This window comes from Lepidochelys kempii, chromosome 8 (assembly GCF_965140285.1).
Source record: "Lepidochelys kempii isolate rLepKem1 chromosome 8, rLepKem1.hap1, whole genome shotgun sequence".
In the NCBI taxonomy this organism is placed as follows: Eukaryota; Metazoa; Chordata; order Testudines; family Cheloniidae; genus Lepidochelys; species Lepidochelys kempii.
Genome location: NC_136387.1, coordinates 66,165,289 through 66,186,589, shown reverse-complemented (window position 1 = coordinate 66,186,589; position 21,301 = coordinate 66,165,289). Strand labels below are relative to the sequence as shown.

The following is a 21,301-nucleotide window of genomic DNA, read 5'->3' as shown; positions in this document are numbered from 1 at the left end:
AGGAAGGAGACAGTGGGGAGAGGGAGGGCCCTGGGTGGAGTGGGACAGGGCCTGGGACGGAGCAGGTGTATGCGAGCCTCCCCAAGCAGCAGCTTCACCCACTGCCCATGACAGCAGGTAAGAGCGGGTCGGCTCCCGCACACCCAGTGTGCACTACAGTCTCCTTAGGCATGGGCCATATTCACAGAGCCAAATGCACCAGCGCCGCGCATTCTGCATGAGAGAGGGTACAGGGGTCTCTGCGGAGAACTGAGTGTCTCCGCTGCCGTGAGGCTGGCTGGGCGTCTCAGTATCCTTTCCTGCCTTGTCCCTCCCCCGCCCTGGGCTGCAAGCCTGGACTGCCATCGGGCATAAGGGCACCAGTTTAATAATACTGCGTAGGGCCCCATAAATCCTAAGGACGGCCCTGATTGGCTGAGACCTAGCCCAATATACAAATTTTTGGTTTTAGATATTGAGAGAGGATTTTTCTCTCTTGACTTTGTGTAGAACATTCTACATTCGTTACCAGCACCAGTTTATATAATGTAATAGTAGTAAACTTAATGCTTGCTTTGTGATAAGGAAACCTTGTTCCAAACAAACGTAGAGAGTTTTTAATGTGTATTTGTAGGTTTCTAGTATTCAGAGAAACTTCCTGTGCATAAATATCTTCAGAATTCAGGCTCTTATGGAAAGAACTATATTTAGACTGAACGTTACCTTTTTCCCCCTCAAATTGTGCAGAATGGAAGCTTCCTGTCTGGAGCTGGCCTTGGAAGGCGAGCGACTGTGTAAAGCAGGAGATTGTCGAGCTGGCGTGTCTTTCTTTGAAGCTGCAGTTCAGGTTGGAACAGAAGATCTAAAAACACTTAGTGCTATTTACAGTCAGCTAGGCAATGCTTATTTCTACCTGCATGAATATGCAAAAGCCCTGGAATACCACCACCATGATTTAACCCTTGCAAGGTAATTTTGTATTCCATTAGGTACATCCTCAATCTCCGTTCTGTTCTTGTGAAGATGAGCAATGGTTTGTTCAGTGAAACATTCATTGTTAATGCTTGTTAGAGACATTGATGTGCTAGTGGTGGGAGATTGGGTGGCGGTTAGTATTCTGGCAAATAATTTGGCTATCACTTTACTGGGGAGATGTAGGGTTGCCAGATTTGTGACGGCTTCCTCTTTAAATCCATCAGTTCTTCACCCTTTCCTGTTTCTAAAGCTAACTCTACCTGACTTTCCAAAAATTAAGCTGCCATTATTGTTTAATAGACACAACTCACTAGTATATTTCTCTTTAAAACTAATAATGTGATGTGATTAAAATATACGAAGTATGTACATTTCATGTGGTGTTTCTACAGGTATCTTTTAATGTTTTAAGCTTTTCATTACATATATTTGATTCTTTTTTCCAAGCCCTTCTAGTTTTCAGACTTCCATGTTTAAATTTTAAGTTTTCAGCAGTATAATCTAAAGAAGCTGTTCCTATACAACAGTGAGAAAAAAATTATACCTTAAGGGCAGGAGGTCTGGATAATTATGTTTGACTGTTGCATTTGAAATTTTTCCTCCCTCATGAAGACAAATGTTCTAATAGACCTTAATTTAGGTTCCGGGGAAGGTGTGAACATAGTGCTATTACACCAAGTTGTGACACCTAACTATTCATTGCCAGCTTTGCATAGTAAAGATATCTAGAATTGACACATTAATTTGTATTGATTTTATCCTTGTCCCCCCAAAGACAAATTACAGCAGACAACAACTGTAGATTCAAGCCAGAGATTTCACATTTCCAGAAGAAAAATAGCTTCTTGCATTGACATTTTTCCCCTCTTTCTTTAGAGTACTATCACAATTATCTTCCAGGGTCCTGGGTTTTTTGGTGTAACATACCAATAAGTAAGCTGTGGCATATGTGACTGGTCCCCTCCAGGGTACCAACAGGAACCGGGTTACCAATGTGCCCTCCTGACCCACAAGCCTGGGCTTCCTTTTACACTGTATTGCTGTGACAAGCTGCAGAATCCTCTCTAGCCTGCTCTTTCACCAGCATACATACACAAAGGGATACATCCAGCTATAATTAAATGCAGGCAGGCTCTCTGACCAGCCCCTGTATGGGAAGGCTCCAGCTAGGGTACCTACCAGCTCCACAGGCAGACACCCCCTCTGGAGTATAAACCCAGAATTATTCCATTTTGTGCTGCACAGGGAACGGTATAGTGTAAGCTCATAAAATGCGCCCTCTCCCACAGTGTGGAGAGGAATATGCAGCAGCCTTTCACCCCAAGTTATGATTCTCACACCCTGGATTAGAGAAAGTAAAAAAAAATTTATTACCTACAGAAGATAAATTTTTTAATTGATTATAAGGGATAGCAAATAGATCAAAGCAGATTATGTAGCAAATAAACAAAATACGCGAACTAAGCTTAATATACTAAATAGATTGGATATGAATAGCAGATTCTCACCCTAAGTGATGATACAAGCAGGCTGCAGATTCTTAAGAGGCAAGCTGCACTTGCTTACAGCTTGGAATCCCCAGGTGTTCCATTCACAGGCTAAAAATCTCTTTAGTCTGGGTCCAGCACTTCTGCAAGTTCAGTCTTTGTTTCGTAGGTGTTTCCAGGAGTCTTCTTGGGTGGGAGTCAGTAAAGAACCTCAATAATGTCACTCCCCTGCATTATATAGCTTTTACATATGGTGGGAATCCTGTGTTTCAAAGCTTGGTTCCCACGCCAGTCAATGGGAAAAATACTAAAATCCCACGATGGAGTCCAGCACCAGGTGACCTGGTCACATGTCCCTATAGAGTCACAACATCCATCCCCCACTGTTTTTGGCAGGTTCACAGGAAGGCTCACCAGGTGGGAGACAAGCTTCTCCTAAATCCTATTGTTTCTTCTGAATGGCTCATTAACCTGAATGGGCCCTTCCCAGCCAGCCGTCTAGACCAGGGGTGGCCAACCTGTGGCTCTGGAGCCACAGGCAGCTCTTCAGAAGTGAATATGCAGCTCCTTGTACAGGCACCAACTCCGGGGCTGCAGCTGCAGGCGCCAACTTTCCACTGTGCCAGGGGATGCTCACTGCTCAACCCCTGGCTCTGCCACAGGCCCTGCCTCCACTTCACCCCTTCCCGTCCCTCCCCTGAGCCTGCTGCATGCCACAAAACAGCTGATTGGGAGGGAAAGGGAGGTACTGATCAGTGGGGCTGCCGGTGGGTGGGAGGCACTGGGAGTGGTGGGGGGGAGCTAATGGGGGGCTGCTGACTTATTACTGTGGCTCTTTGGCAATGTACATTGGTAAACTGTGGCTCCTTCTCAGGCTCAGGTTGGCCACCCTTGATCTAGACTGAGAGCATTTTGCCTAGTGGGCGTTGCCCAGGAATAGCTACCTGTGAAATAGATAAATAGTCAATATTCATAACTTCGGATACAAAAATGATCCATGCATACAAATAGGATAATCATATTCAGCAACCCATAACCTTTCCAGTGATGCCTCACATGCCTTATCTTGCATAAAATACATCATAATATAATGATATAATTATATCCTACTAATATCACTATGAAGAATATGGGGTGCAGTGTCACACCATACACAAAGGTAGTAAATAGCAGTTCTAATAAAATTAAAATAAATGTCCCCCAGTTTCTGCTAAGCTGAATTCTACAATTGAACTGTGTGTGTGCATATAATTTATTTATAAAAGAAAAATAAACATATAACCTTATAAATTGTGAACGAAATGTGCACTTTATACTAGTGTAGATGTTATGAAGAGAAATAACCTTCCATGTAATTCTGTTTACAGTGCATTGAACATATATCTATTGCAAATGTACAGGATTTACTGGATTATTGTATTCTTTTAATTTCAGGACCATTGGAGATCAACTAGGTGAAGCTAAAGCTAGTGGTAATTTGGGAAACACCTTAAAGGTGCTTGGGAATTTTGAAGATGCTATTGTTTGTTGTCAAAGGCACCTAGATATTTCCAGAGAGCTTAATGACAAGGTAAGAATGGTGAACATTCAGTTACTGTCAATCTGGCTGTAATTTTATAGAACAATAATTATAGAAGTACTAGCACATACTGATGAGTCTTTGTATAGTGGTCTTGAGTGGTTTGTCATGTAACCACTTACATTATGAAGATACCTGCACGTTTGAGTGCTCCTACTTAGGATATTACAGGTGGAAGCACCAGAGGCACAGGCACAACTGCTTTGTTGGGATGCTCTGGGGGTGTAACTCTCCAAAATGATCATAGCTCCCCATTAATAGTTGAGAAACTTACTTTCTCTGCCTGATGGTTCTAATAGTTGATACAGCACAGAGCTGCACAGGATTTCAGAATCTTTCCAACATACTGATATTGTGTTCTAGGTTGGAGAAGCAAGAGCACTTTATAATCTTGGAAATGTGTATCACTCCAAAGGGAAAAATGTAGCCTGTGCTGGGACTCATGATCCAGGGGAACTTCCAGATGAAGTAAAGGCTGCATTACAAAAAGCTGCAGGTTATTATGAGTAAGTAATGATTTCAAAAGGCTGTGACTGAAAAGAGAAAAATCACGAGCTCAAGAAGCTTAGGAGCATATAAATAGCTTAAAATATTAAGAAACCTTCAGTGTTGTGAACTAAAGTATAGAGTAGCACCATTTAATGGTACCAGCAACAATATGTTGGCTTTTGGGATAAGATAATAAAACATGAAAGGAGTAAAGGAGTCATACCTGGGGATTTTTTTTAGGGTGGCTTTGGTTTCATTCCTGCTATTTGCTTCTCTGTAATACCACACAACTGTATCTATCTCTACCTATTATAAGTTTCAGAGGGATAGACATGTTAGTCTGTATCAGTAAAAACAACGAGGAGGCCTTGTGGCACCTTAGAGACTAACAGATTTATTTGGGCATAGGCTTTTGTGGGATATAACCCACTTCATTAGATGCATGGAGTGGAAAATACAGTAAGCAGGTATAAATATACAGCACATGAAAAGATGGGAGTTGCCGTACCAAATGGCAGGTCAGTGCTAACGAGGTCAATTCAATTAGGGTGGATGTAGCTCATTCCCAACAGTTGACAAGAAGGAGTGAATATCAACAGGGGGAAAATTACTTTTTGTAGTGCTAACAAGCCCTCTGTTGATACTCACCCCTTCTTGTCAACTGTTGGGAATGGGCTACATCCACCCTAATTGAATTGGCCTCGTTAACACTGTCCCCCCCACTTGGTAAGGCAACTCCCATCTTTTTATGTGCTGTATATTTATACCTGCTTACTGTATTTTCCACTCCATGCATCTAATGAAGTGGGTTATATCCCACAAAAGCTTATGCCTAAATAAATTTGTTAGTCTCTAAGGTGCCACAAGGACTTCTCGTTGTTTTTACCTGTTATAAGTCACTCCAACATCTTGGGGCCCTGCCATCTGCTCAGAAACCAGGGTAAGAGATGAAAAGGTAAGACCTGTGCATCAGCAGATCTGAGTCGGCATTTGGTCTTTCCTTAAGTAACCTTTACCCACTTTGTGCTGGAAACGCCACAACTGTCACAGGAGAATGGATGTACTTTGAGTCTGGCTAGCAGGTTCTGAGCAGATGATCTTCCCCTGTTCCAAGAGTTGAGCCCACCAGCCTGCGGAGGATAAAACAGTCTAGTATCTGCTGGTATCAGACTAGATAATGCTTAGTGCTATGTCAAGGCCACTTAGCCAGTAAAGGGAAAATAATCTTTTCCTTTGTAGTAATGGGAAGACCAATTATTTTATGGCTTGTAGTTTCCTATGAACAACTTATTAGGTCTCTCTTTTTATTTTTTTTTCTTTCTTTCCCCCTCATCAGGGAAAACTTGACAATAGTGACAGAGTTGGGTGATAGAGCAGCCCAGGGACGTGCGTATGGAAATCTGGGGAATACACATTACCTTCTAGGCAACTTCAGGAATGCTGTTATAGCCCATGAACAGGTACAAGACTGTACTTCTATGGAATTTTGTTTATTTTAGCAGAACATTTTTCAGCTGTTGATTGATTGATCCTTTGTATGCATGTATTGTCTCTGTAGGCTTTTAAAATGCTAACTTACCATGCTTCATTGATACTTAATAGTACGGATTCAAGCACTTGTACAATCTTTTCAAGAGTTGTTTGCTTGAAGAACAAACAAATGTTGATATGAAGTGGTAAAGCCCTATAAATGTGTTCTTGCAGATAAATTTTGTGAAGTACAATAACTGAGTACATCAGTAAGATTCTGTGTTTTTCAGCGTCTCCTAATTGCAAAAGAATTTGGTGATAGAGCTGCTGAAAGAAGAGCATACAGCAATCTTGGAAATGCCTACATATTCTTGGGTGAATTTGAAACAGCTTCTGAATACTACAAGTTAGTTAATTTATTTCTTATATATAAACATAGTACCAATCCTTTTTTACATAATCAAAGTAGGCAAGTCTTTACCGCTGTTTAGTAATAATAATGTTTAGCATTTGATATACTGCTTTATAATAATCCTTACAACACAAATTGGGAGAGAATTAATTATGCAGTGCTTAACAGAATTTTTAAATTAATTTTCTAGTCATTTGACTGTTCAGCCTTTCCTAAAGTCTGGATTTTTGTAGTATGTCTTCTCTACCTTTTCTAGTAAGAGGGAATATTTAAAGGGGCACTTCTCCATAGTACAGGTTATTGCTTTCTGTTGACATGCTTTTACTAGCTTTCTCCTGTGTCCTAAGCATGTTGCCTTGATACCCACCAAATTCTAGGATGACGATCCACAGACTTTAAGTACTTGTATTGAGATCTGTAGTGCATTAGGAAATAACTGAAACATGCCAAAGGCAGTCTTGCATAGTGGGCTGTATACTCATGCTTTATTCATGAACATCCCTTTATCTGCTAATCTTCTGCACAGCAAGGCAAATATAGTTGCTGCACAGAGTTCAGGAAAATTAAGCTAAAGTATCTGCATTCGGTAGATTAGGTACATGGGCTACATATGAGTTCAGATTTCAGCTCTGAAGCCCAAGCCTCCTAATGTTTTCAAAACTGAGCAGAACTGACCTGAACATTGCTGACTCAGTTAACTGTTTGACCAATCAAGTCAATGCTTGTTGAGCATTAGGGATTGGCTGCCTTGATAGCTACAGAAGTATCTTAACACTACCTACTCCTATTGATTAAACATTTACTGCTTCTGTTATTTTCTAAAGTTGGCAGCAGACTTTGTAAATTGTACTCTGGATTTTTTTTTATACAGTGAAGAAAATCAGCATAAATAATGCAGTAATGAAGCAGCTGGCTAAAGTTAGAATATGCAGTTTAAGGGTCCAGTCCTCCTCCCATTGAAATCAGTGGGACTTTCCCCCATTTTAAGGTTTGAGATAAATGGGAAGTGGAAAAACTGTAATTATTCTCTTGTGGGATGATTATTAGCAGCTAATTTGCAAAACCAAGGTTGGATTTTACCATTTTACCCAGACAACTGTATTGATTTCAGTGGGGTTGCACAGGTATAGTGACAGATCTGAGAACAGAATTTTTCCTATAGTGATTTTGTGAGGCTAATAATCCACTCTCTTAGGAAAACACTACAACTGGCTCGACAGCTTAAAGACAGAGCTGTGGAAGCACAGGCTTGTTACAGTCTTGGAAATACATACACTTTGCTCCAAGACTATGAAAAAGCAATTGACTATCATCTGAAGCACCTTACAATCGCTCAGGAACTGAATGATAGGTAAGTCCTTTGGAGCCAATATTGTATATTTAACTTAAGGGATAATAGGATACCCTTCGTCTCCTATAGTTGTTCTGTATATGGAACTTGCATTGAAATCAATACGAGTTCCCAGCATGGATTGGCTATAGGATTACACCCTTCAGAGGAAAAAGTGGTAGTCTTAAAGGTATCACATTAGTGAATCCTGAGATGAAAGGTAGACTTTGTGCAGGTGCATTGAGATGAAGAGTAGCCCGTGACTTATGGAATCACTGTTACTGTTAGACTGACTTCCACCTCTGTCGGTCTTTTGGTTGGTTGTTAAGGGAAGACGCAGCAGCTCTCAATCTTTACTTTGAAACTAATGATTGCTATAATTTTGCAGCCTTCTCATACCAATAGATACGCTTTTGTGCCTTCACTGGGGAGGAATGAATTGGAAAGAAAAGGACAAGTCCACTAAAACGATATAGTTTTTAAATGCAGATAATTTTTAAGCCCTGTATTTTAATATTCAGGGCAACTAAAATTGCTTTGTAATTTTTAAATGTTATGCTTATTGATTTGTAGAGAAAGACAAGTGTTAAAGAGAATACAATTCAAGCAAAAAATGCTTATGAACTGGGTTACAAAATGTGGTCCCTATGCACTTTTAAACTCTTGGGTCCTTTGTATCATTATCCGCATTTTGTCATTTGAGTCATAATGTTCACAACACTGAAGGAGGGATTTGTCCGTTCTGTAATGTAAAAAATCAAACATCTCACCTTCACAAAATTCCTAATTTAAATAGTAAATGTTTTAAATGAACACTGAATAGATGGTTTAAATACTTGGTTAAATGTCTTTCAGTAGTGACTATAATGTACTTAATATTTTGGTGTTTGAAATGGGAGTTTCCTATGCTTACTGGGCCCAGCAACAGATTCTGTCCCAGAAGTTACAGCATGAAATTCTGACCACCTGGGATTACAACTGAATATTTGCTTAAATGTATTACAGAATTGGTGAAGGAAGAGCATGCTGGAGTTTAGGAAATGCGTACACAGCATTAGGAAATCATGATCAAGCTATGCACTTTGCAGAAAAGCATTTAGAAATTTCAAGAGAGGTATGACTTGCGCATTCTTATGACTTGGCTGTTGGCTTTTCCTCTTGAAGATCTTTCTCATGTCACACATCCAGACTGCATGACACGCTGTGTTTGGAGGAAGAAAATAAAAAATCTGTGTCAAAGTAGTGTCATCTGGGCAGGGTTAGTTTACAGGGGCCCCAGTAAATCTGTGTGAAGAGGAAAAATAGTTGTGGCTTTGTGCATGTTTGCACCTAATGCATTAGTAAAAAGATTCAGGAACAATCTTTCTATATGGAAATGTCACCACTATGGTGGTGTCAAGGCCATAAACCCAAAGTAATCGTGTAATATTCTTGGAAAGCAAAAGGTACGGCATTCGTAGATTTTTCTTAAATATCAACAAAAATTGGCAAAAATAGCAACATATAAGTTGTCAGTAGACTAATTCTTCACTTTCTATTTTCTGTCACCTTATGAAATGCTGTTTCGCTTTCTCTGGTGCATCAGTCAACTTTGCCTAAATGCACACCAGATTTTAAGATGCTGAACAGAAACTTTAAATCCATAAGCAGTGTGTTCTCATTTTGCAGTTGTGGGTTGAGATGTATATATCCACCTCAGCCCACAATTGCAAAATGAGAACACACGCGCACGCATATGTATACACACACACATGCTTGCCGTGTGTTTGATTTTGATTCATGGGATAGGTGCTCAGAGCATGCGACTGATACCAATAGTTACATTTTTAGAAATTGGAGGAAATAAATAATCAAATAAATATATTCAAATGTACTTGGTTGCAGGTAGGGGATAGAAGTGGAGAATTAACAGCTAGACTTAACCTCTCAGATCTTCAAATGGTGCTTGGTCTAAGCTACAGCACAAACAACTCCGTGATGTCAGAAATCCATGCTGTAGATAATAGTTTGAATGGTAAGTGATTCCTTCCAGCATATTTTTTTAGCTGAAGTTAAGAGGAAAAAATGATTGCTCCTTTATTGTGTACAGAGGCTTTTGAATTTGTGTTTCTCACTCCCCCATCCCCCTTCCTCCTCCCCGCATCCAAGTATCTGCTTGTTCCATTTGGAATATTGGGCCTTTCTGCTTTGATAAAGGGACCTTTGTATGTCTGGAAGATTTGCATCATGGTATCGGACAGCCTGTGTTGCAGGCCTGTCTCTCTCCTCTCCACAAGTTGAATGGTCTAAATCTGAATGTTCCCCAACCACTTCATTTATGGGGAGAAGAGAGGATGATGATGCTATGCAGATCCTCCAAAAATGTCAGCCCTCTAATAAAGAGAGACATTTGAAGACCTGACTTTTTTCCAAATTAGAGGGAAAAAACGCTTAATATAATCCCTTTTTTAAAAAAATTAAAAGCAACATTTATATGCATCTTAATAGAGCTGGAAAGGATGCAAACAGTTTGATTTTTGCTTTATAGTCCATTGTTTTAATTTGTCTTTGTGGCTAATTTTTTTAAATGAGAGCAAATATATAACAGCTTTTTTTTTTTTTTTTTTAATTTGAGATACGACTGATTTTATGCACCAGCTTACAGGTTTTGCCTTGCCTCCTTTCTCCATAGCAGTCTTACTGGCACTGGGGAGCTGACGACAAAAATTGTGGGCTCTTCTGATGTCCCTTTTCCTCTGTCTAAGCTCCTTAATCAAACCTTTCTCTTCCTGCTCCCATCCACGGTTGTGTAGCCTCTTCAAAACTCAGCTGATTTTCTGTGACTTTGTAGTGTAGTGTAGTGTCAATTCTGTTTAGAAAGTGTGTGGTATTTTGATGCCAGAGCATAGCATTCCTGGATCAAAGAATCTTTATTACAAGGAGACAGTCTATATTTGTGTTTTAAGGTAATTAGCCTTCAACTCTGAAGTGCAAAGCCAAGTGTTTTCAGCCTGGGTAATCTACAGATGTTTACTTCATGCTAATATTTTTTATTACATCATTTTGGAACTTAGAATTACCGTGTCTTAAACCTTAGATGGTATATACCACAACATAGCTTTGAAATGTAGAAAATGTATCCTTCCCCTTCATAGGCAACCAACTTATTTAGTCTTATTTCATCTCTTCCCAAAGGTGCAAGATCCAGAGTAGGACGCCGTCACAGTATGGAAAACATGGAACTTATGAAATTAACACCTGAAAAGGTTGGCACTTCCTTTCTTTTCTTTCTGTTCGGAGTAATAGAATTGCAGTAATGTTTCATAGCTTTCAGTGCACCAGTGCTGTGAAATGCCTAACGTGGATCATTCCAAATAAATTCTTCATTTAAATGATAGGAGCATGGGTTTTAGGGCAAGATCATCAGAAATTGTATACAAACCCCTTTAAAAGTGGCTAGTAAAATCTTGATCAATGAAAGGAAGTGTCAGGTACAAATCTAGAGAAGTCAGAGACGTTCAATAACTAGTTGTGGCAAAGAGTATTCATGGTCAAAAGCACAATGGTAGCAAAGTCAGTCCTGTGTAATGGTTTACTGGAGGATGTTTTCTCAGGGTTGTACAATTTATTTTCTGCAGTACACATCAGAAGCATGTAGGGAGTAGGTATTTGCCCTAAGAGCTTCAGTTTACCTGCGTAGTCAAGAAGTGATTCAGAATAAAATGAAAGGGAAGCTGTCCAGAGATTAGTAGAGCAATCATTCCTTGGCTATGAAACAATTCCATATTTTTATTTATGTATCACGTTTTTATAGTGTGTTTTGTTTGAGGCTCTCGGAACACTTTGCAAACAATCAAGCCTTTCATATCCATGTTAAGTAGATATATTTTAGAAATGTAAAAACTGAGGCACTGGAAGGTTCACTGCAAGGTCACACAGGAAGTCTATCAGAGCTGGGAATAGAACAGAGGTCTCCTGACGAGGAGTGATGTACCTTAACCTCAAGGCAAGAGTTATCTAAAATGAACCTGTTTGCCTCACAAACCAAGTTGACAATTTTGTATAAATCCATGTTTCCCAAAGGATTTTAATGGGAGGTTGGAACTTCTACTTCAGTCTCCATCGTGGGATACTATTCATTCCCATCTCCTCCAATAGTACAAACCTGTTCTCTAGTTTTGCAGATAAGAGGGTTAAATCTCTTCCAGGATGGACATGTTGGGCGGCTGATGGTGCTGAAGTTTGTCACTTCTTGCACTCTGAGCCCCTGCTGGGACTGATATGCAAGATCCTAAGTTTGGGCTCCAACCTGCATCTCCCACAATGTACTGCTGAACATTCAGCTAGTTCCAGCTGAAGTTTTTTATCCTGTACAAGTGCGCTGATCACTTAAACCGTTGCTTAGGTGATACCTTTTAAAAATATAGATTCTGTATGTGACAGTATAGCCTGGGGTCCTGTGTAATGAGAGTTTTCCAAGGTGCCTTTATAATAAACCAAAACTAAATATCATAGCATAGCTGTAACAAAGGACTCCTTTCAAAATACTACTCTTACAAACTCAAGAGAAGGAGTTGAGGGATGAGGTTCCAAAGGCATAATGGGGGGAAAGCCCAGCTAAGGAGCCTGCTCTTTGGAGTTTAGATAAGGCCTAAACCAGAGGATCTGAAAGACCTTAAGATATGGCTAGAATATCCAACATGAAGAGACTGTACAAATAAGAAGGGGTTAGTGCCAGCCAATGAATGGCTTTGTCAGAACCAGAAAATTTGTTTAGTCTTTATAAGCTTTTAATGCAGCTGTACATAATTATGTCAAGAGGGCAAAAAATATTGGCACACTAATCTCTGAGTAGGAGTCTGCCTTACAGCATTAACCAGACTTAGGTCCCTGATATCCTTCTGTTTTGGCAGCCACCTTTGCTTTCACAGCCATGCTGCTGCTGTTGTCTGGCATCTATGCAACAAGGAAGAAGTTTGATTTTAAAATTCAACTGCATAGCTTCCCTATGAAAAAGCTCTAAAAGGCTCCTATGTCACAAATATCAAGTGTCTTTTGGAAGCTGCCATTGATTTGTAATTATCACTGAATTTTTGTTTTAGAAAAGCATTTTGAGGGGAATTTGTTAGAGACACAAATGTGTTTTGTATTTTATTCTGTTATGTGAGGATGAAATCAATGAGCACTTAATTCCTTTTTTGTTGTTGCTTTTGTGTGGGACCACTTGGAGCTGCTCCCTTATCCACAATTCCTTTTCCAAGCCCTACTTCTGGGGGCTTTCTGTGTTCCAAGAGGAGGACTCAGTGTAAAACTGGCTGGGTATATGTTGAGTTGTCATTGTTGTTTTGCCAGACCATTGGGCTAGGCTGGGAATTTTTAATGACGAAGTGTGGAAAATGCCAGCAAAGTCTGCCAAATCTTCCTGCACACTTCAAGCACGTAAAGTAACAGCTTTCCTGCCTATTGCTATGTAGGAAATCCTTCCTGTTAGTTTCTAATGCAAATGTAATCAAATGGTATGTTTTGTCAACCAGGTGTCAAATTGTGATTCATATATATTAAGTATAGTGTGTCCTCTTGCTGATCGGCAACTGTGGTGTTCTGGGGAGACAGGATTTCAGGCTGGGGATTCCCAATGTCAAAGGTTGAACCAGACATCTAAATTCATCCCAGTGAAGCCAGTGGAGTTGCATGTGATGAATTCAGCCCATAAGGTTTGATACAGATTATCAAGCGTTCATTTCATAATCATCTACCATGTAGAATTGCTACGCTGTGTAAAAGGACCTTGTTCAAGGTCCTGGCATTGCTGGATATAATTATGATTTATTAGGGTTTTTATGAACATAAGTTTTGGGTGATTTATAACACTGCCAATACTCTAATCTGAAAAACACGTCAATGTCAAACTTGGTGTTAGTGGGACTGGTTTATGTGCACATTGAGGAGGAAGAGAGAAGGTACTGGTCTCCCTTTCAGGAGTCCATCCTTCTGCGGGGAACGAAGAAGAGCGGCCAGTTCTGGCTTGAGGAGCAGGTTCTCTAGGTGCTCGTGGCTCAATAGTACAGAAGACTCCCTGACAGCACATCCAATAAGGTCCTCGCTTGCAGTTCACACAGATTCTAGAAGTAGAGCCCTGCAAATCAGTGGATATCCGCTTTATATCCACAAATATCCACATGCGTGGACCATTTTTGCGGATCGTGACTGGATGCAGATACAAAATTTAATTTCTAAAGGCCTGCGGATATCTGCAGATTATTTTTGTGGATAGTGGATCAGATGCGGATACAAATTTTGTGTCCGCGCAGGGCTCTACGTAGAAGTGTGAAACCAATTTAGATGCCAGACGTGGGAATACCAATCTGTAACCTCAGTTTCGAAATACTAGGGGAGAGGAGAGTTTATATGTAGGTTTTTTTAAAAAACAAGAGACTAGTTTAAGGGGAAATCTGAATTGCTTTACAAAATACAAGAACTTGGAGTCACCAAATTAAATTAACGGGCAGCAGGTTTAAAACAAACAAAAGGAAATATTTCTTCACAAAATGTACAGTCAACCTGTGGAACTCTGCAAGAGGATGTTGTGAAGGCCAAGACTATAATAGGGTTAAAAAAAGAATGAAATAAGTTAATGGAGGATAGGTTCATTAATGGCTATTAGCCAGGATGGGCAGGGATGCAAAACCATGTGCTGAAGTGTCCCCTAGCCTCTGTTTGCCAGAAGCAGGGAATGGGCAACATAAGGTAATCATTAAGTGATCCATCCTTTCTATTCATTCCCTCTGAAGCACCTGTCTGAAGGCAGGATACTGGGCTAGATGGACCATTGGTCTGACCCAGTATGGCCATTCTTATGTTTCTTATGTTAAGGGGTTTGACTTTGAGGAAAAGATAAGTTTACTTAAAAAAATGCTCTAGCATTTTAATTTACAACTTACGTTACAGTTCTAAATTTCACTGACAATATTGAAAGATTTTAATTCTTTTCCAAGCCCTACTGCTGGGGGCTTTCTGTGTTCCCAGGGGAGGACTCAGTGTAAAACTGGTTGGGTATATGTTGAGTGTCTCTCTCTCTCTCTCTCTTACTTTTGCAGGCATCATCTGTATTTTGCAGCACTCTCTGAATGGAATGTTCTTTCTTTGATTCACTGACTTTGAGCTCATTTCTATTGTGCAGTATCACTACTGTATGTTAGAGATAATAGAGGACTTCATAGTCACAAGTCAGGTGATGTGACCTAGCAGTTAAATTTTGTTCATCCATCTACTGAAAAGGAAATATAACCTAGAGATTCTTCACTGATGGGGAGTGAAGCTAATTAGATGATAGGCAGCAGCATATGTAAAGAAGGGTTGTTTCATCTGACTCTTGTTTTCTTAGATTCAGAACTGGAACAGTGACATTCTTGCGAAGCAGAAACCCCTGGTTGCCAAACCTTCAGCAAAGCTGCACTTTGTAAATCGATTAAAAGGCAAAAAGTACAAAAATGGCACATCCTCCAAAGTTCTGCAGGATGCTAGTAATTCTATTGATCATCGACTTCCAAGCTCTCAGAGGGTATGTTAGGAGAACTAAAGCCTAAACAGGTTAAATTGTTTGTTTGGTGAAAATTTCTATAGCACAAATGAGTGCTCATTTCTGGAGTGTGTTAATTTCAGTTCTTATTGTTCACTTGATCAGAAAAAAGTGATTAAAGTACAGTAATTCCTCGCTTAACGTTGTAGTTATGTTCCTGGAAAATGCTACTTTAAGCGAAACGATGTTAAGCAAATCCAGTTTCCCCATAAGAATTAATGTAAATAGGGGGGATTAGGTTCCAGGGAAATTTTTTCACCAGACTTTTTTTTTTTTAATCACACACACACACACACACACACACACACACACACACACACACACACAGTATAAGTTTTAAACAAACATTTTAATACTGTACACAGCGATGATGATTGTGAAGCTTAGTTGAGGTGGTGGTAAAAGGGTGGGATATTTCCCAGGGAATGCCTTACTGCTAAATGGTGAACCAGCACTTGGCTGAGCCCTCAAGGGTTAACACATTGTTGTTAATGTAGCCTCACACTCTACAAGGCAGCATGAATGGAGAGAGGATACGCAGCATGCCAGAGACACGGTGGGTCTCTGTGTGTGAGAGAGAGATGGGGGGGGGTGAGAGAGAGAGAGACGCACATTGCCCCTTTAAGTACGCTGAGCCCACTGTAAGTACACTACCTTTTTAAGTAGATCAGCAAGTTGAGACAGCAGCTGCTGCCAGCAAGCTCCCTCTGTGTATTCCTCCGCCCCCGCTCTGTGGAGATGAGGTATGGGGAGGAGGGAGACAAACACCCTGACATAGCACCCCTCTTCCCCCCTGTCTCCCCCATGCTGCACAGAAAGCAGGAGGCTCCTGGGAGCAGCTCCAAGGCAGAGGGCAGGAGCAACACACGGCAGTGGGGGGAGGGACAGCTGAACTGCCTGGCAATTGACAGCCTGCTGGGCAGCTGCTGCAGAGGGAACTTAGGGGAGCTGATGTGGGGCTGCCAGTCCACCCTGGTTCCAAGCTCCCACCAGCTAGCTCCAACGGGCTGCTCTTTCTGCAAGCAGTGGACAAAGTAGGCTGCTGCCAAACAATGTTATAAGGGAGCATTGCGCAACTTTAAATGAGCATGTTCTCTAATAGATCAGCAACGAAATGACGCTAACCGGGACGATGTTAAGTGAGGAGTTACTGTACAGAACTAGCTTTGTCTAGATTAATATATGTTCAATTTCGTATTAAATTTGAAAGAAGTGAAGTAAAAAAATTAACTTGATCAAGCTCAGAGGAGAGAATCTATTTGTGATAATGAGAACTAGAGCAGCCACTGGAAACACGTCTCTGACTTATACCTGGCAGTTTTAGTTTCCTGGTGACTACTAACTCTGCCATGTAATGCTCACATTTCAATTGTTTTAAAAAATCTTCCACAAGCAGACTTGTTTTGTTGACTTGATCTCCTTCCATTGTAACGTGTTTAAACAATATCCAAGTATCAAACATGAACAGATTCAACTGCCACAGCTTCTGCATTAGTTCAGTAGGAGACAATCATAACCCAAAGTTTCCCTGACTCTCTTGCCTATCTTTTCAGAAAAACAGTCCTGATATGACTGGAGATGAAGGGTTCTTTGACTTGCTGAGCCGGTTTCAAAGCAACAGGATGGATGATCAGCGATGCTGTTTCCAGGAGAAGAGCAGAATGACAGCTGCAGCATCCTCCTCCACCCCATCTAAAACAATGAGAAAATGTACGTGGTTTTTTTTTTTATTGTTTGAAAAGATCTACCCAAATAATGTGCCTCTGGTTTGGGTTGATGTCAGTCTTTTAAACTGTTCTAACACACAAGATTTACTGTTCCAAGAGATTTCCAGACTAACTTGTTTGCTTTCTCCTTCCACCTTTAGCCTTCTCTACTTCCATGGTCTCACCACACACTGATGAATTTTTAGATCTACTTGCAAGCTCACAGAGCCGCCGCCTAGATGATCAACGAGCCAACTTTAGCAATTTACCTGGGCTTCGTCTCAATCAGCACAACAGTCAGTCAGTCCTTGGCCACCTAATGGCTAGCAACAACAGAGAATCAGATGATGACTTCTTTGATATATTAATAAAATGTCAAGTAAGTCAACAAGAACGGTATGTGGAAAAAATTCTGCTCAGTTATATGGGAGGGTCAAAAGAACTGGGTGTTCATGTAATTTGCCCCCACAAGGCCTCATTTACCTCATCTCAAAAATGGGGATAATGCCTATATCTGTAGAGCACTTCGAAATTGATATATGAAAAGCACTCAAAGTGCTGGGTGCTGTAATATGTGCAGAGTTGGAGAGAGAATTCAGTGAGTTTTTTTCATGTTTTTAACTTATGTCACTGCAATATTTACACTCAACATCAGTAAGACTCTTGATACTAGAAATATTAGGCTCTAATTTCAATCTGTGAATGAAACCTTCTAGAATATATTGAAATGATGCGTACGTTGACATTCTTCGACTGCTTGCTCATGTCAGTTCCATGGTAGGTGTGCATGCGCAACATGCCCAGTTGCTGGATGTTTTTTCCTTAATGGTAGCGATAGGGGCTGGCCCATCACCTCCTGGAGCCCGTGATTATGCGCCAGTATCAGGGGCACTGCTAGTCCCCTGCTCTCTGTTCCTTCTTATTGCCCGGGATGGTTGCTGGAATATTTCTTGCCTTGCAGGCTTTCCAGTGGGTTTTGGACTTTGTTGTTCTGTATATAGTTAAAAGTTTCGTTGTTAGCTGTAGTTAGTTAAAGTAGATAGCAGTCCCATATCGGGACATTGTCATAAGGATGGGGCATGCCTGGTCCCCAGGTTTCAGACCGTCTGCTGCCTATGTTAAGTCCATGCCAGTGAACAACCCCTATTCAAGCTGCTTAAAGTGCCTAGGGGAAGCCCACATTAAGGACAGGTGCAAAATCTGCAGGGCTTCAGGACATGCACACAAAAGGACAGGGACATTCGTTTGAAGGCCCTGTTACTGGAAGCAGCACTTAGACTGACCTTGGAGTTGTGCCGCTCTGATTTTGCACTGAGCAATCAGCTGTGGTACGGAGCACTCCCCTGGCACCATTCACAGTCTTCGATGCCAAGGAAGAGGCACAAGAAACTGCGCACCAAAAGAGGGCGCTCCGCAGTGCCAAAGAGGATAGGTGGAGAGTGACTGATGAGGTGATACCTGTGCCGGGCTATTTGTCCTCCCCAGAGCTGCGCTCTGTAGTGGCAACTCCACCCAGGGCAACAAGCCCAGTCCGGGACTCAACGCTGACTCCTGGGAGCACCCTACACCTATGAGTCCCATCAACACTGGAAGCATTGCAGGCAGCAATGGACCTAATGTCCCTCCTGGTGCTGCCCATGCTTTGAGATCCTCTCAACCGGCTTCCTCAGAGTTGTCGAAGGTGGCGCCCACCAGAGAGAGACCCTCCATGGGCCCACCTCAGTGGTCTCTGACATGCCACTGATCTTCTGCTTCACAGCACCAATCCCTACTTTGTGACACACATCCACGGTCCCATGTCACTGGCTCCACAGCACCAGTCTCCAGCTCCCCCATCATAGCTGACAGGTGGAAGTGGTAATGGCTCCACCATAGTCTCCGCAGGAGGAGTTCTCTTTGGAGGCCAGGGATGAATCCATCCTGAGGAGACACCAGCATCAGCCTTACGCATCAGACTTTGGCGCCAGACCTTCTGCAGATGCTTGGCGACTGGGGCAGTGGTTGGTGTAATGGCAATCGGTTCCCTCAGATGCCAGAATCCTACTCCCAGCTGTCACCTTTGGTTGTATCCAAGAGGCAAACCACTGTGCCACCCCAGCTGGTGCTGGACGCAGGCTGCAACCCCAGTCCCAGTGGAGGCAACCCCAGTAGTGGAGGAGGAACTAGTCCCTCCTATGGTAATAGCCCCTTCTTCATCATCCCTAGATGTGGAGGTCACAGGTCCTGCCAACCCACTGCCACCATCTGACTTCAGGGTTCATCAAGAGCTCCTTTAAACAGGTTCCCACGAGCTGGAGGTGGAGGAGCCAAAGGAGCCCATGGACAGCCTGTTCAACATTTTAGCTGCAGCAGCCCCCTCCCCAGTGGCCCTCCCAGTCTATGAAGGGGTGTTGAAGGTGGCTAGGGCGCAGTGGCAGATCCTCCATAAGGACAAAACTTTAATACAGAGAAGCTATGAAGTATTTCTACTACTTAGTTAACATGAGTGATCTGAAACGTCAGGCTGGGTCCAGAACAGAAAGAGGATTAAATGAAATGTAATCATTAGTTCCTTTTCTTAACACTGAAGATCCTGAATTCTACCCTAAATCTGTTGCCGTAGCCACAGAAGTGCCACACTTTGCATCAGACTGATGGCAAATTGTGGAAATAAAGTTAGAGAATATTGTGTAGACTTCTATTCAGTTTTAAAAATAACTGCACACTCCTGTGCAGTCAGTACAGCATTAACAGTGTAGTTTACTGTTAATGTACTGTAACAGTACAGCACATTGCTGTAGTTTAAACCATTGCAATAGGTTAGATGCTTTAAAATAAGTTGGTAAAAATGTGCCTGTATCCAAAGGAAGGAAGACGTATAATAGGTAGCTGCTAGCGTGGTGACTCTTACTGATGATGTGTGTGTGTTTTGTAGAATTGCCTGCTTTCCATTCTGTATAATGTGTACTTTCATGTTGGAAAGGCAGATACATTTTAAGGTGGTGCAGGTGTTTTTCTTATCAGGCCTTTGTGGGGTCTTACACTTAGTCCAGAAAAATGAGTTGGGTTTATCCAGTGTGAGGAAAATATTTACACTCCCTATTGGAGATAATAGGGATTGCACAGGCTGAAGTCCACAGCAGAATTTGGTGCTAGGAAAATTACTACTATTTAGTCCAGCACTACTAGGACACATTTTAAGTGTGTTACTGCCAGAGAGGGAGGGATGTAAAACAGTGTCCTCAGAATCATAAAAGGTTGGAAGGGATGGCAAGGGTCATCTAGATGCAGGATTTGTTGGGTCTAAACCATCCAAGACAGATGGCTATCCAGCCTCCTTTTGAAAACCTACAGTGAAGGAGCTTCTACACCCTCCCTAGGTAGAATGTGAAATCTGTTGTGATGAGAAGATTGCTGTAAGGAATTACTAAAGGGCATGGCAGCAGACCATACAGATATACTTACAGAAACTACTGTGAAGCCAGATAAGCTTTACCTCTTCAGTTTGCTCAATGTTTTACTGTGCTTTTAAGTGAATATAGCAAAACAAGAGAATCTGTAGCCGAAAAAAGCTTAAACTAGAGGGTTCCACCCACCTTTCCATTGCTAGCAGTGGAGTTAGATCAGAGCCAGAATTAACTGGTTCTTCATCTTTTATGTTTATGCAAGTGTGCATAAACTAATCCTATTTAGGGATCCTGCTACAGGTTTGTTCATGGTATTTAATTTAATGTTTTTAAAATAAATGTCTCTTCTTCCATTCCTCTCCTGTTTGATTTTCCATTTTATTCCTGAGTTGCAGAGTTAAACACATACCTGAAGCCTTTTGCAATTGTATCCTATTTTATTAACTACAGGAGTGATGTCAGATACAGAAATCAAATTGGGAATGGAAATTAACTCTTTCTTACATGCCCTCATGTAATGGCACTAATAAGGTTGAGGGAGAGTCTAGTGTCCATATAGATAGAAAATAGGAATACAAAACCAAAATATTGTAAGGTTATTGCTCACCTTTCCTTGTCACCAACATATTCCCCTACGAAAAAGGTTATTCTTTTCATACTTACCACTCACACCTCAACGGGCTTACAAGAAACTAAACTAAATCACATTCTTAACTTCACACACAACTCTAATACAGGATGTTTTTGATGAGACATCTTCAATGGGTATGTTATAGTATTTCCCATTCAACTGCTAGAGGGGAGGGAAGGGTTTGAGTTGCCTGCACACCTGGTAAGCGGATGAGGCATTATACCCTTAGTATTAATCGTGCCAGTATTCTAGAGGCAGTATTACTATAATTTTATTAAAACCCTGTGGTTTTACTAATA

At 41.3% G+C, this 21,301-nt stretch overlaps 1 protein-coding gene across 11 annotated transcripts in view; it reads left to right on the top strand.

Annotated features, from left to right (window-relative positions):
• The window catches only part of GPSM2 (G protein signaling modulator 2), a 64,484-nt gene that overhangs the window by 35,179 nt on the left and 8,004 nt on the right, over positions 1-21,301 (top strand). For 9 of the 11 annotated variants that reach the window (XR_012160345.1, XM_073356806.1, XM_073356808.2 and 6 more), the window contains 12 exons: positions 727-948; positions 3,876-4,011; positions 4,384-4,526; positions 5,846-5,969; positions 6,270-6,385; positions 7,587-7,742; positions 8,727-8,835; positions 9,606-9,735; positions 10,896-10,966; positions 15,085-15,261; positions 16,833-16,989; positions 17,147-17,364. Coding sequence is in view for 10 of the 11 variants with exons in the window: in XM_073356806.1 (XP_073212907.1) it covers positions 727-948; positions 3,876-4,011; positions 4,384-4,526; positions 5,846-5,969; positions 6,270-6,385; positions 7,587-7,742; positions 8,727-8,835; positions 9,606-9,735; positions 10,896-10,966; positions 15,085-15,261; positions 16,833-16,989; positions 17,147-17,364 (1,759 nt within the window). In the remaining variant the exon portion in view is untranslated. The remainder of the gene's footprint in view (positions 1-726; positions 949-3,875; positions 4,012-4,383; positions 4,527-5,845; positions 5,970-6,269; positions 6,386-7,586; positions 7,743-8,726; positions 8,836-9,605; positions 9,736-10,895; positions 10,967-15,084; positions 15,262-16,832; positions 16,990-17,146; positions 17,365-21,301) is intronic. The other 2 variants (XM_073356812.2, XM_073356813.1) reach the window with 2 other exon arrangements.